The sequence below is a fragment of the Bubalus kerabau genome, chromosome 11 (assembly GCF_029407905.1).
Source record: "Bubalus kerabau isolate K-KA32 ecotype Philippines breed swamp buffalo chromosome 11, PCC_UOA_SB_1v2, whole genome shotgun sequence".
NCBI lineage: Eukaryota > Metazoa > Chordata > Mammalia > Artiodactyla > Bovidae > Bubalus > Bubalus kerabau.
The window spans coordinates 27,662,064-27,677,755 of record NC_073634.1 but is presented as its reverse complement, the minus strand read 5'-3'; the positions used below and the strand labels follow the sequence as shown (position 1 = coordinate 27,677,755).

Here is a 15,692-nt window from a genome sequence, read left to right as displayed (position 1 = left end):
CTAACTGAAGGAAAACAGTAGCAAAAATCAACTTTATTTAGAATTTCTATGTAAAAACAAATGACCCAAAGAAGATCACAAATACTTTCTTAGTAGAATCAAAGAAAGTAAAAATCTGTAGAAATCAAGTCAAATGTCTAACAAAAATTTTAACCACATGGTATATGGTTAATATAATAGCGTAGAAAAATAAAGATAACTACGACACACAGAAATTAGCTGTAAAAAGCATGCACAGGGAGGACATGCTTTTCCTTAGAATAGCATGCTTTAATTCAATTTGCAGGCAATTGAAGGGGAACGTAAAACTGATGTATAAATCTTACCTACTTCGCAATTAAATTAAATACACATTTACAGAAAGTCTGCTCTCTTTTTTTGGGTCAGAACAAGCCAACAACAGCAAGTAGCCAGAAATTACAATTAATATAAAAGAAAAATTTAAGAGGAAATGGATTTGCTAGACTCATTACATTTTAAGTCTTAGCTTCAAGAAATGAGTGATTATTTGCAATGAAGTTGGCAAGACAGGAAACTGAGTTAAAATTTATCAATCTTTTAAATGGCTTTTCTAAGTACTTTTCTTTTTTTTAAAGGGGGGAAATTCCCCTTGGTATTTTATACTGCTTTGTGATGATATATTTATTTCTACTGTTGACTTTGACTCTTCAGAGCTCACAGAAGTGGAAAAATGTTTGGATTTACTAGTTCAAATTACCGTATTTTCTTCATTAAGAGGAAAGTGAGGTAGTATAAATAATGAAAAGCCAAATAAGAGATCCAGAAAGAAATTAACTAAGAAGGCGACCAACTGTGTAGCTTATTCTTACCTTGGCTGTTTTTTTCACGGGTTGACATTTTTGCTGGTTGAGACAAAAATGACACATCTTACAATAAAAATTAAGAGATTTTCTTAGATGACTATAAAATATGCTTCTTTTTATTATTGTGAGCTAATAAATAAAATACACTGAATGAAAATAAGTCAATATTCTTGTCAAGAGGGAAAACTTATGATTTAGAAAAAATATTTTTTAAAAAGGATTTTTAATTTACCTTGGTTGATGATGACATCTTTATGCCTACAAAAGGAATTCAAAGATATTTATTTCATAACCTTATTTGGCTCACCATTATAAATCACCTGAAAACTGCAAAAGCTTTAATGTCTAGGCTACATCCCAAATAAATCTGCAGATGTGAAATGCAGGCATCAGTATCTTTAAAGTTTCTCTCTGGTCTCAACTACTAATATACACTGTGTCATAAAACAAGGAATATTCCATTAGGATCACTTAAATAGTAAAACATAGAAAGAATTTATGAAAAAATACTCAAATTTTATGACATTATTGAGATTTATTATGAGTTGAGAAGCATTAACAGGAAGACATAGCCTTTTTTAAAGAACACGAAAGAAAAAATGTACTTAGAAGAAAAAAGATATAAATTATAAATACAGATTTTTAAAAACAATTCAAACAAGGCATATAACTGTACATGCAAACCTGATAGTAAAAGAACTAGTAATTTTCAGATAGAAGTATAATACTTACTTGTCTGTATTTTTTATAACTTTCGATATTAATTTTGATGTGGAAACTGCCTTCAACAATTTATTACGGCTATCGTCTGAATTTTCCCATGAATTATGTGACTTTTCAGCTGTCGATGGTCGTTTTATGCTGGAAGAAACATATTAATTTATTAGAGAAAAATTCTATGCATAGCAATGAAATGTAATTGACAGTTTGAATAGAACATATAAGCAGCAATTAACATTTTCTTAAAGCTAATCCAGAAAAGACAAAGAATGATTAGTTGAAAGGTTCGGTGCTTGGATGAGTGAAGGAGTTAAACAAGGCAATTATCTAGTCTGTTTTTTAATTATCACTATTTTTCAAAAGATTCGCTAGAATAAATAGTACTCGATTTTTAGAACACTCATGTGCTTAAATCTGAATAATTACTCTCTCTCATAATTTATGAAATTGTGTGAACTTGTGAAAAAACTTATTCAAAATCATGACAAGGCTATTTTCATTTTTTTATGTCCTCATGTAATTAAATTATATATGGTACAAATGACAATTTCTAAATAATTGTGGGACTAAAAGCAAAACTCTTCTTTGTATCTCTCAACTTTACCCATGATCAGAAATAAACACATTTTAATACAGGAATGTTTTGATATTATCAAAACTAATCCCATATATTTGTAACTGAAATATTTTGATTTATAAATGAATCTTTTGCTGCACTGTTAACTGCCCTACAACTCATCCAGTCTTCAATGCATCTTGTAATGGTACATTCAAAGAGAAATTTAGAATGGCAAGCACATTTCCAGGAGACCTTAAGAAGCTGAAAAAAGAGATCTGGGACAAAGATGCCAAGTCAAATCAGAACCTTAAAGAGACTGATTACAAAAAAGCCACCTTTAATCACACACAATCCAAGGCTGCAAAACATTAATAAGCTATATCCAAGAAAAACTCCACATTAGATCAGGCAGAAGAATTACAAACCATTAAGATAGGATAAGAATCTGCGTGAGACACACAAAGCATTTTAAAAATGTTAAACATGCATCAATCAAGTGAAGGGTGTTGTGTTTTCCCAAATTTTCCATTAGAGATTTGAGGCAAAATAGTAAGCTAATCAAACAAAAATATATTAAAAAATCTTTTAGGAATGGATGTCATTTGTTTTTATTAAAATCCTAGCCAGTTCTGGGAATGGTTTAATATTTTCCTAAGATTTCCAAGTGGAAGTATGATGATAAAATATATCTATACCTAATTATAAAGCTTGAATCAACATCCCTAAAGCAGGCAAATTTCAATAAGTTGGTCTAAATATTTGATTACAAGGTAGCTGTAGTGCTGAACTCCCAGCATGCAAGTTTGGACCCCCAATTTAGGCTCACACATATTGTTAGGTGGTTTCTCCCTTCTCCCCTTCTCATAACTTTAAAATATTAATTATTAAGACACAGAGAGAAGCCCTCAAGCAAGCCTTTAGCATAGAAAAGATTAGGAGAAATGAATTCAATTCTCTACTCAAGCAAGAACTTATCCTCCCAAAACCCAAAACTGAAACTGAGATGCAGTCCCAGTCAAGAGCCGTATGTTGTGAAGGACCCTGACAAGCTGAAGGTTGTAATGATGCCAAAATATGGTGAGCATAAGAACACATGCAATTTTTTATTCATGGCTATAAATTTATGCAGTTATATATATATTTTTAATATTCTGTAATTTTAAAATGTTTTGGTTTTAGAGTACGTTACCTTTGCCTTCCTTTCATCTTTATAACTTAGCTTTTTCCTCAAGTTTTAACTTATAGATTTTGAATGATAATTTTAAAATATCATTCCCCAATGTGTTAAAATACAGATTACTGCCATAAAGAAGTGAAGGGGAAAAAGTCAACAAGTTTTTCTCTTAGAATCCATGGATAGCCAACTTTTTCTCAAGTCACAGAATTTAGGGATCATTACAACCATTCCCTAACTCTGTACTTGGGGTCAGTTAAAACCTTTTGGTGGGAGTAGAATTCTTGCTTTCTTGAGTCTGCCTGTGTATTTGGAGAGGCTGTGAAGAGGGCTGGGGAGAAGGTGATGCTCGAATTTGTGGACTTTGATCATTAGAGTGAGAGTCCTCTTTTTTCTCTCTCTGTCCTTGTGGTTTTTCTTTCTTTTTTTCTGTACCACTGTAAAATAAAGTATAACATGGAACAACACATATTTAAACAAAAAAGATAGCAAATGATAGAAAAAGTTACTACTATTATATAATTCAAAATCCTAAATCATACAGCTAATACAATTTACACTGCTTTCATTCAATAATGAAAATATTTCTTTAAGAATTCTGGAAGCTATTAAAATCTTCCGTAAAGAATTTGTTATAATTCTAAGACAACATATCCTATGAAGATTGCCCCCTTGGACCAAACTGGCCTCTAATGCCTTATGCCATCCTAGCAAATTTGGGGGGACAGTAAAAGCTCTCTTAACTGACTTCAGTTTACCCAAATCAGAGCATTAGTGACACTATCCATTACCTCTGGTTAGGCACACTGACACCCAAGGAACTCTAAATGCTCACATTCTGTAGGCTATGCTCTAATTCCTATTTCTTTTGTACACTTCTGCTCTCACCAGTTGAGTTTTACACTTACCAAGAGTCAACTGTGTTTCTTCCCCTGAACTTCTTTATGCCAGTTGTATTTGTTATTTTAATGATTAAGTTAATAAAATACAAAGAAAACTGACAAAATGTACATAGAAAAGAGAATAATTTCTATGTAAACTAAGCTGAATGCTTTGCAAAGACCAAATAAAAATGAATTACTAAAAGAACTGCTGCTAAATTTTGTGTAGGTGAAACAATTACAAAAGATTAAGGAAAAAAATCACAGAAAAAAGATGGTTTCTATGTAATACCATTTTGCAAGAATTTTAAGTTTCTTATTCTATCTAATCTTAAAAAGTGAAACTAAAAATTGTAAAAAACAATTTATGGGTGTATTTTACGCAAGACAGTAAGTAGTCTAATGAGATATGCATATTTGAGAGGAAAAAGGGGGAGACTCAGTCTTTCATTAAAAAATTGACAAATGACCATAGTGAAAGTCGCTCAGTTGCGTCCGACTCTTTGTGACCACATGGACTGTAGTCCACCAGGCTCCTCTGTCCATGGAATTCTCCAGGGAAGAATACTGGAGCCCTGGGTAGCCATTCTCTTCTCCAGGGGATCTTCCCAACTCAGGGATTGAACCTGGGTCTCCTGCATTGCACACAAATTCTTTACCATCTGAGCCGCCAGAGAAGCCCATGTGAACATATTTTAAGCTAAAATAAAATATTTCAGATATTTATTTATAAATTCACATGATTCCACACTGACTCTTGGTTAATGAAGCATCGCTATCCCTAATCACACTTGGATAAGCGTCCTTATACTGCACAAACACTTTTGACAATATTATAAAACAGATGGAAACAATGATTCCAGAGTTGAAAAGGTATAAAATTGCAACTATTTTAACCAAAGGACATTTTAAAATTTACTATAAGGTGCATAATCTACAAAGAAAGCATGTTTAAGAACATGCTAAACAAATGTAAATAGTACAATGTAATCACATGATAATAATGAATAATGTTCAAATATAATTTTGACAGTAACATTTCTTAATCTAGTTCATTCTGATACCTTCTGACTTCAGACTGGCTTTTGATTGTCTTGTTCATACTCAATTTTTACAGTATGTGCTGAGAAATTTAATTCTACCTCAAAAATATCAGACTAACTTTGAAATTTAAAACTGAATTAGAAACTACTTCTTTCTTACTGGTCTTCAAATTATTCTGAATTCACAGCATTGGGCCAGTAGTCTTATATGGACGCAGTAGATTTTCCTTCTGGGCTATTTCAAAACAAAACACAAAGCCCCTGCATCATAAATTAACAAACTCATCTGGTTTAAACTAAGTCACTACTGTACATAATACCACTGCACATAACTATAGCTATGTAAGAAAACGGGCTGAATACAAACTATCACTGGATACAACAAGGAAGTTTATTATTAAAAATTGTATTAAAAATTTCCACCACATGCTTATTTTTTCGTCATTTGTCCTTTTCTCCTGAAACTGGAACACAGGTAATAAATTTTGGCACGCTTTGGAGGATAAAGTCTAGATGCTGTAACAACGACTTTATGACTCAATTACAGAACAGGATTTTTAAAAGGCCTAAAGATTCTGTCATTTCTTCACCATTCCTGTAGTCAAATGTCTGGTTAACATCTGTGAAAACACACTGACAAAAAACTCAGCATTAGCTTATTGAGGCAACCATTTTCCATCAGCATATTTTAAATATTATTCTATTACTTAAAGTTTTTCTTCAATCATTCTTTGAAGAAAACAGTTTTAAGATCCTGTAAGCAATTTTATTAGAATAGACTAAATTAATTAATTCATGAAAAGAACATAGAGAATGTAAACCTGTAATATCCACTGAAATTTTTATATTGCAATATTTCCACTGCCTTCCTGTCCACCACTCCCTAACACACACACACACACTTTTAAATTAAACCTCAATTTTATAGTTATGATTGAGAATAAAAGTTATAGCATCTAATCTCCCACCAATGTACATACATACCAAAGAGTATTTCTCCTTTAAAAATGCTGTATCAAATGTATCACTTGCTATGCAAAATTCACTTATATAATTACATTAAATATAGTCATGCTTATCTCATCAACAGATGCTTATTAAAAAGAAACAAAACCAAACCAGGAAATGAAACTGCTTGCTTTCTTTAGTAAAAACCAAAAACTTCCCACACAACTCCATAGGTATGATGAATGTAAACTCAGCGAGTACAAGCAGGATATCATTACATTCAGACAAAGAATTCAAAAGACATGCTCACTTGAATTTCATACAGCTCTTATTTCATATTCTTTTCAAAAGGAGACTGAGTTATCACATTCAGATAGTTTTGCAATGTTAGCTTTTTACAAATGCATACCTTTTAGCAGCAGATGAAAGAGTTTCTTTTCTTGCGATTGAGACAGAGCTGGTGTGACTTGGTTTTCTGTTTGTACCACTCCCGTTGGTTATACAGGACATAGAAATAGCTTCTCGAAGGCCTGGCTGGCCTAGATACGGTTAAGAAAAAAGTTTTAAAATCAAATTTCAAAATATTCCTCAAAGATTAGAGCTTTAAAAGTCAGTCCATTAGTGTTTAGATCTAATAAGCAGACTGCCCACCCTGCCATAGGCAACATACAAAATTATTCTTTTTCAGTAAGCATCAAGTATACAAATAAGAAAGGAATGAGTACAAAAAGATAAATACCTGTAAACTGAGACAACTCTATGTGATATATAAAGTTATAAATTATTTGGAAAAATTATATAAAAACACAATGAAATAGTTATTTCCGCCACAGAATAATGAACTTTGCTAGCTTGTACACCCAACTTTAATTAGATACATCTCCAGTATTGTCTAAAGTTCAAAAGGAAATGAATAAGATCTGAAGGTCTCAGAGAAATCCATTATGTAGCACATAATATTATTGTCTGAAGATTTAATCTCATTAAAATAGACCTATAAAAAAAGACACGCTAATTTGCTAAATTGCAGCTAGAGTCATTCTCTAACTAAATGGCTTGTTTTCCACACATAGTAGTTTTAAAGGACACGATTCAAAGCTGTGCCTTAAGTAAACCACAAGTCCCCACATATCAGCAATTTTCAGAAAGAGCTCAGGTTCTGTCAAAATTTAATTCATTAGAAATCCTAGATATCATAAATCTTGAATTTTAGAATATTGTTCCCTATAAATAAAGCATAAATATATGAAATAACCTCTGTTATCTTCATTCAAACAGGAGGAGGACTGGAATACATGTGTGATGAATATGCTGGCATGGTAAGGAAGACAAAGTCACAAGATACGAGACACATCTATTAAGGGTCAAATTTATTTAAAAATTTGGAAGTAGAGAATAATTTTGAATTTTTGGACTCAGTTTTCTCACATGAACACAAGAAAATCTTTTCTATTTGGCCAATCTCATTTCTTTTCCTTCACAGAAGCACAGAGAGCAAAAACTTTTATGTACAGAGCCTACAATATTTGGCACCCTAGAATGTTACATGTACGATAGTAAAGCACCGAATTTCTGACAATAATACACTGTTGGGAGCCACTTGTGTCAATCATATAAAGTGCTTCCTTAATTTTGAGATTCCTATTCTCTACCTCAGACAGAATGAATCAGAAAAGAGGAAGGAAAAGACCTACTACAATTTATTTTTCAAACTTTCCAGGAAAATTTTCACATATAAGGTAAAGTAACCCCCAAACTATGCTAATATCACTGATCATCAGATCTAGTGATGGTCTGCTCAAATAGTGACTTCTTGTTACCTTTATTTTTTTTTTTTACTGTAGTAAAACACTCATAAAAAGTACCATTTGAACAATTTCAACATGTGCAATTTAGTGGCATTTGGTATATTCACATTGTTGTGCAACCATCACCACTACTCAGGTCCAGAACTTTTTATCACCCCAAACAGAAACCCTGTACTCATTCACCCCCCATTCCCTCCTACCCATCCTCCCAGCCCTTGCCAACCATTAATCTTCATTTCCTCCATAGTTTTGGCTATTCTGAGTATTTCTTATACATGGAATCATACAATATGTACTTTTTGTGTGTGGTTTCTCGCACTTAGAACAATGTTTTCAAGGTTCATCCACATGGCAGCAATGTAAGAGTATTTTATTCTTTATTCTTTTTATGGCTGAATAATATTCAATTTTACAACTATGCCATATTTTGTTTATCCATTCATTTGCTGATGGACATCTGGGTTGTTTTCTCTCTTTGCTACTGTAAATAGTGCTGCCTTAAACATCTGTAAACAAGTTTTCATTTGAACATGTTTTTAATTATTTCAGGTAGATAGCTAGGAGTTGGATTGCCGGGTCACAGCATTACGTTTAACTTATTGAGGAACCCCCAAACCCAGCAGCTGCACCACTTCATGTTACCAACAATGTATGAGGGTTCCAATTTCACATCCTTGCCAACACTTGTTATTTTCAGGGTTTTTTTTTTTTTTTTTTTTCAACTGTAGCCATCTCTGGGAATTCAGTGCTATCTCATCATGGTTTTGATTTGCATTTCCCTAATACTGAGAATCTTTTACTGGGTTTGCTGGCCCTCTGTATATCTTTGGAGAACTATCTATTCAAGATCTTTGACTATTTTTCAGTAAGAATATATGATGCAAATTGCCCACAGTGCTCTCTACATACACTTAGAAACTGAAACCCCAAGGTATTCCTCCTATATTACATATTCCTCTATATTACATGTAGAAATGTCAGACAGCACACCATGCACACCCATGCACACACACACACACACACCCCTGGTATACAAAACATTACTGGCTGTTTCTCAAAAAATTAAACATGAAAGGACCAAATGATCTGGCAATTCCAATTCCAGGTATATACAATCCCAAAAATTGAAAGCAGGAAGTCAGGCAGATATCTGTATATCCATATTCACAGGGGCATTATCCACATAGCCAAAAGGTAATGCTCAAAATTCTCCAAGCCAGGCGTCAATAGTATGTCAACCGTGAACTTCCTGATGTTCAAGCTGTATTTAGAAAAGGCAGAGGAACCAGAGGTCAAATTGCCAACATCTGCTGGATCATGGAAGAAGCAAGAGAATTCCAGAAAAACATCTTCTGCTTTATTGACTATGCAAAGCCTTTGACTGTGTGGACCACAACAAACTGTGGAAAATTCTGAAAGAGATGGGAATACCAGATCACCTGATCTGCCTCTTGAGAAATCTGTATGCAGGTCAGGAAGCAACAGTTAGAACTGGACATGGAACAACAGACTGGTTCCAATTCGGGAAAGGAGTATGTCAAGGCTGTATATTGTCACCCTGCTTATTTAACTTATATGCAGAGTACATCATGAGAAATGCTGGGCTGGAGGACGCACAAGCTGGAATCAAGATTGCTGGGAGAAATATGAATAACCTCAGATATGCAGATGACACCACCAATGCTTTTTTGGAGGCTGGTGCCTGACTTTGGAATAATCACCTTTAGCGAAAGATAAGTTTCTTAAAATGTTAACAGGCCTCCTGGCCAGAAGATGATGTAATTCACCTGAACTTTTGCATATGATAAGTTTGAAAGCCTGGCTTCGATTAGGACCAGGAACTGCTGTCCTTGCATGACTCCACCCCTTCCCCCACTATCCTCTATGCACAACTTAAGTACTTTGGAAAATAAAGTGCGGGACTTGTTCACTGAAACTTGGTCTCCCCATGTCGCGCTCTCTCTCAAATTCTGGCTGAGTCTCCATCTGGAGCGCGGAACCCGCCATGCTTGCTAATTATGCCTAGGCTTCTAAGATCCGACCGGGGAGGCCTCAGTGTCTCCTCTCCTTCGGGAGAATGGAAGGATGCCTGCGGCCTAAGTAAGTGGTGCAAACTTCTTGTCTTGAAGTTTTATTGGTCTCCCGCGTAAACCAAGCTACTCAGCCTCTTTTCTCCACTGAATTTTCCTACTGAGCTATCCTCATTCTATTACTCTATATCTTTGATAAATATTTATAAATAAATAGGTCACCGACGCCGTCCCCGCTTCGAATACCCTGGATCAGCCGGGGTTGGACCCCGGCAGGAGGAGAAGGGGATGACAGAGAATGAGAGGGTTGGATGGCATCACCGACTCAATGGACATGAGTTTGAGTAAACTATGGGAGTTGGTGATGGACAGGGAGGCCATGGGTTCGCAGAGAGTCAGACAGGACTGAGTGACTGAACTGAACTGACCCAAATGTCCATTGACAAATGAATGGTGTGTGTATATATATATATATATATATACACACACACACAATGGGATATTAGTTAGCCTAATAAAGAAATGAAATTGTAAAACATGTTATAACATGGATGAATCTTGAAGACATTATTCAGTGAAATAGGCCAGATAAGAAGAGAAGGGCAACTGTCATATTTCAATTATACTAGATACCTGGAGGAGTTAAATTCACATAAACAGAAAATAAAATGGTAGTTTCTTAAAAAAAAATGGGGGTGGGAGACAAGGAAAGGAGTAGATGGATGCACAGCTTCAGTTTGGGAAGATAAGAGAGTTCTAGAGATCTATGGGGTCGCACAGAGTCGGACACAACTGAAGTGACTTAGCAGCAGCAGAGATGGATGGTGGTGGTGGTTACACAACCAATGTGAATGTAATTAATGCCACTGAACTGTACACAAGTAGTGAATTTTATGCTATGTATTTTACAATAAAAAAAATGTTAAAAAAAAAATCAACATATCATCAATGTTCTGAAGTCCTCCAGTTTACTGTTTAATTCTTCAAATACTTCAAGGTATCTCGTGAAATTACCATTCATCTCCACATGATTAGATGGCAGTGTTATACCTTACAGTTTTCATCAGTATCAGAAGGCTCTCTTGTCGCATCCTAGATACTTACTTCAAAAAGACAAGATTTATTATGATGTATTGGCCACTTTGAGGTATATATGTTAATACAATGGCTTCCTTTTTATTATTCACTATAAAGGTATCCAAGTACTAAGTCAGTTATACAGTGTACAGAGTAATAACAATTTTAAAAATTGAAATATCTTTGTAATTATCTAGTTATTATCTTAATTATGTAAAATAAATGAAAAATAGAAAAATGAAGATGCTGATATGAATGGTAGGTCTCAAAAAACATACTATATGACTGAAAATTATCAAGTACTCTACGTTGAAAATGAAAAATCTTTGGCCTAACCTGAACTCTCATTGAATCTGGTTGATTGTATAAGCATGAGTAAACAAGAACAAAATTTAAAACACTGGAGAAGTTTTGGAGCTACACCACAGACAGAAGTACAAATCATTTTATTATATTTTTAATATCTTTATCAGAATCCTGCCAATATACACATGATATTAAGCCTTTCAGGAAGGAATTATACATTTATGTTCTCTTTCTGAAAAACTGGAGTGCAGCAGTGAGATAGGCCACTAATCAACACTTATTTTTAAATTTTGTCTTTAAGTCTATTGAATTTGTTAAATATTGCTTCTGTTTTATGTTTTTTGGGTTTTTTTTTGACCCCAAGGCATGTGAGATTTTATCACCTCAACCAGAGATTGAACCCATATCCCCTGTGTCATAAGTCTTAACCACTGGACCGCCAGGGAAGCCCCCTGAATTTTGTTTTAAATTATTTTACAACTTCTCATACAAATATGTAAACAGAGAAAAGCTACTTCATGTTCTTTTACCTCAAGGAGAAAGAAGACTTAGTATTTCATACACACCAAGCTAGCAATTATCTCCAAAAGAAACACACACACATTCTCCCAGTTAGTATAAATGGGATACTCTCTTTAGTTTTAGTCTGATTATGGTCACAATTTGCATGAAGAGTAGTAAGTCCTCTGTAACTCATTTAGAATTTAATAACTGTATGTATTCTACTTGCTAAACACCCACAACTTTATTGGCATTGTCCAAAGTATACATATATAACTCAGTATGTATAATTCATAAATACATCCAGCTGTCCTTTGGCATCCATGGGAGACTGGTTCTGGGACATCCTCCCTCTCCCACAGATATGAAAATCCACAGGCACTCAAGTCCGTGGGCCAACTGTACTATGCCATTTTATTAGGGACTTAAGTATCTTTGCATTTTGAGCATTCCCCTCAGGTGTCCTGGAACGAATCTCCTAAGAATACTAATGGATGACTGTATACTCAAAACAACTCTTGATTCTGCATTTCCCCTAATTATCCCAACCCTGACACATGCACCCACCCACCTCCATTCCAAGTTTAATATTTGGAAAACAGCCAGTAGTCTACACTTTACAATCTTCACCTCAGCCTCTACAACCTAGTTATCATCTAACCAGTTTACAGAAACTTTTCTTGAGAAGATCACCAGTGACTTCTTTTTCACTAAATTCAATGAATATTTTTCAGTCATTATCTTGCTTAACTTTTCTTCAGCATCTAATACTACTGTTAATCTTTCAGGAAAGAACAGTATTTAGGCAATGACACGTCCTTAGCTTCTAGGACACTGCCCTTGCCTGAATTTCTTCTTAGCTCTGACTTCTTCTCACTCTCATTTGCTGGATATTCTTTTCTTGCTCAGATTTTATATTTTGGCGTTCAGTTATCTTGACACCATCATACCCTTTTTACAATTTTTTACATCTAACTGCTATTGAATACCTCCTCATGAACTTATGTGCACCAAACAAAAAACAATTAAAAACCAGGACTCTGTGATACATCTTATTCATGGTGAAAGACATTAACAGCCATTCACTATACAAACCAGAAAATAAGACATCAGTTTTGATTCCTCCACATCCTTACTGCCAACATTCAATGGCAATGAATGGGTGACTAAGAGCTCTGTTGCATCTATCATTCTTAAAAAAAAAAAAAAAAAAAAAAAAAAATTTCCCTCCAGTTCTGTTCAGAGAAAATTGGCATACAATAAGTTATACATAAAGTGTGGTGGTGGTTTAGTCTCTAAGTCATGTCCAACTCTTGCAACCCCATGGACTGTAGCCTGTCAGGCTCCTCTGTCCATGGGATCTTCTAGGCAAGAATACTGGAGTGGATTGCCATTTCCTTCTACAGGGCATCTTTCCAACCCAGGAATCAAACCCAGATCTCCTGCATTGCCGGCAGATTCTTTACTAACTGAGCTACGAGGGAAGCCCACATAAAGGGTACAATTTATTAATACTATGTTTTTCATACCTATGTCCCTGTGAAACAATCATAACAATCAGGATAATGAATGTGGCCATCATTCTCTAAAGTGTCCTTCTGTCCCTCTGTGATTCATTGCTCTCTCCCTCACTCTTGTCCACAGGCAACCACTGATCTACTTCCTATCACTATAGTTTGCATTTTCTAGAATTTTATATAAATGGAATAATACAGTGTATATCTCTTTTGCCTGCCTTTTAAAATTCAGCATTATTATTTTGAGGTTCATCTGAGTTGGTAAGTATATCAGCAGATTAGTCTTTTCTATAGTTCAATACTATCCCATCATAAGGATATCACAAGGTTTTAATTCACTTATTCATTTACTTGTTGGCATTTGGATTGTTTCCAGTTTTCTATATTACAAATAAAGCTACAATGAACAAAACTGTACAAGTCTTTGAGTGGACACATGCTTTCATTTCTCAAAGGTAGATACCTTTATTTTCAAGACAGTCTTTGGAAGAAGAGACTTAAAAACTCTCAGATCAGTCGCTCAGTCATGTCCAACTCCTTGCGACCCCATGAATCGCAGCACGCCAGGCCTCCCTCTCCATCACCAACTCCCGGAGTTCACCCAGACTCACGTCCATCGAGTCAGTGATGCCATCCAGCCATCTCATCCTCTGTCGTCCCCTTCTCCTCTTGCCCCCAATCCCTCCCAGCATCAGAGTCTTTTCCAGTGAGTCAACTCTTCGCATGAGGTGGCCAAAGTATTGGAGTTTCAGCTTCAGCATCAGTCCTTCCAAAGAAATCCCAGGGCTGATCTCCTTCAGAATGGACCGGTTGGATCTCCTTGCAGTCCAAGGGACTCTCAAGAGTCTTCTCCAGCACCACAGTTCAAAAGCATCAGTTCTTCGGCGCTCAGCCTTCCTCACAGTCCAACTCTCACATCCATACATGACCACAGGAAAAACCATAGCCCTGACTAAACGAACCTTTGTTGGCTAACTAATGTCTCTGCTTTTGAATATGCTATCTAGGTTAGTCATAACTTTCCTTCCAAGGAGTAAGCGTCTTTTAATTTCATGGCTGCAGTCACCATCTGCAGTGATTTTTGGAGCCCAGAAAAATAAAGTCTGACACTGTTTCCCCATCTATTTCCCATGAAGTGATGGGACTGGATGCCATGATCTTCGTTTCCTGAATGTTGAGCTTTAAGCCCGCTTTTTCACTTTCCACTTTCACTTTCATCCAGAGGCTTTGTAGTTCCTCTTCACTTTCTGCCATAAGGGTGGTGTCATCTGCATATCTGAGGTTATTCATATTTCTCCCAGCAATCTTGATTCCAGCTTGTGTTTCTTCCAGTCCAGCGTTTCTCATGATGTACTCTGCATATAAGTTAAACAAACAGGGTGACAATATACAGCCTTGATGTACTCCTTTTCCTATTTGGAACCAGTCTGTTGTTCCATGTCCAGTTCTAACTGTTGCTTCCTGACCTGCATACAGATTTCTCAAGAGGCAGATCAGGTGGTCTGGTATTCCCATCTCTTTCAGAATTTCCCACAGTTTATTGTGATCCACACAGTCAAAGGCTTTGGCATAGTCAATAAAGCAGAAATAGATGTTTTTCTGGAACTCTCTTGCTTTTTCCATGATCCAGCAGATGTTGGCAATTTGATCTCTGGTTCCTCTGCCTTTTCTAAAACCAGCTTGAACATCTGGAAGTTCACGGTTCACGTATTGCTGAAGCCTGGCTTGGAGAATTTTGAGCATTACTTTACTAGCATGTGAGATGAGTGCAATTGTGCGGTAGTTTGAGCGTTCTTTGGCATTGCCTTTCTTTGGGATTGGAATGAAAAGTGACCTTTTCCAGTCCTGTGGCCACTGCTGAGTTTTCCAAATTTGCTGGCATATTGAGTGCAGCACTTTCGCAGCATCATCTTCCAGGATTTGGAATAGCTCAACTGGAATTCTATCACCTCCACTAGCTTTGTTCATAGCGTTGTTTTCTAAGGCCCACTTGACTTCATATTCCAGGATGTCTGGCTCTAGGTCAGTGATCACACCATCGTGATTATCTGGGTCGTGAAGATCTTTTTTGTACAGTTCTTCTGTGTAATCTTGCCATCTCTTCTTAATATCTTCTGCTTCTGTTAGGTCCATACTATTTCTTATCGAGCCCATCTTTGCATGAAATGTTCCTTTGGGATCTCTGATTTTCTTGAAGAGATCCCTAGTCTTTCCCATTCTGTTGTTTTCCTCTATTTCTTTGCATTGATCGCTGAAGAAGGCTTTCTTATCTCTTCTTGCTATTCTTTGGAACTCTGCATTCAG

At 35.6% G+C, this 15,692-nt stretch overlaps 1 protein-coding gene across 7 annotated transcripts in view; it reads right to left on the bottom strand.

Annotated features, from left to right (window-relative positions):
• Positions 1 to 15,692, bottom strand: part of EML4 (EMAP like 4) — a 153,756-nt gene that overhangs the window by 63,425 nt on the left and 74,639 nt on the right. For 4 of the 7 annotated variants that reach the window (XM_055539916.1, XM_055539919.1, XM_055539921.1 and 1 more), the window contains exons 3-7: positions 6,559 to 6,688; positions 3,541 to 3,714; positions 1,557 to 1,685; positions 1,057 to 1,082; positions 831 to 863 (exon numbers count right to left, since the gene is read on the bottom strand). In XM_055539916.1, coding sequence (XP_055395891.1) covers positions 831 to 863; positions 1,057 to 1,082; positions 1,557 to 1,685; positions 3,541 to 3,714; positions 6,559 to 6,688 — 492 coding nt within the window. The remainder of the gene's footprint in view (positions 1 to 830; positions 864 to 1,056; positions 1,083 to 1,556; positions 1,686 to 3,540; positions 3,715 to 6,558; positions 6,689 to 15,692) is intronic. The other 3 variants (XM_055539917.1, XM_055539915.1, XM_055539918.1) reach the window with 3 other exon arrangements.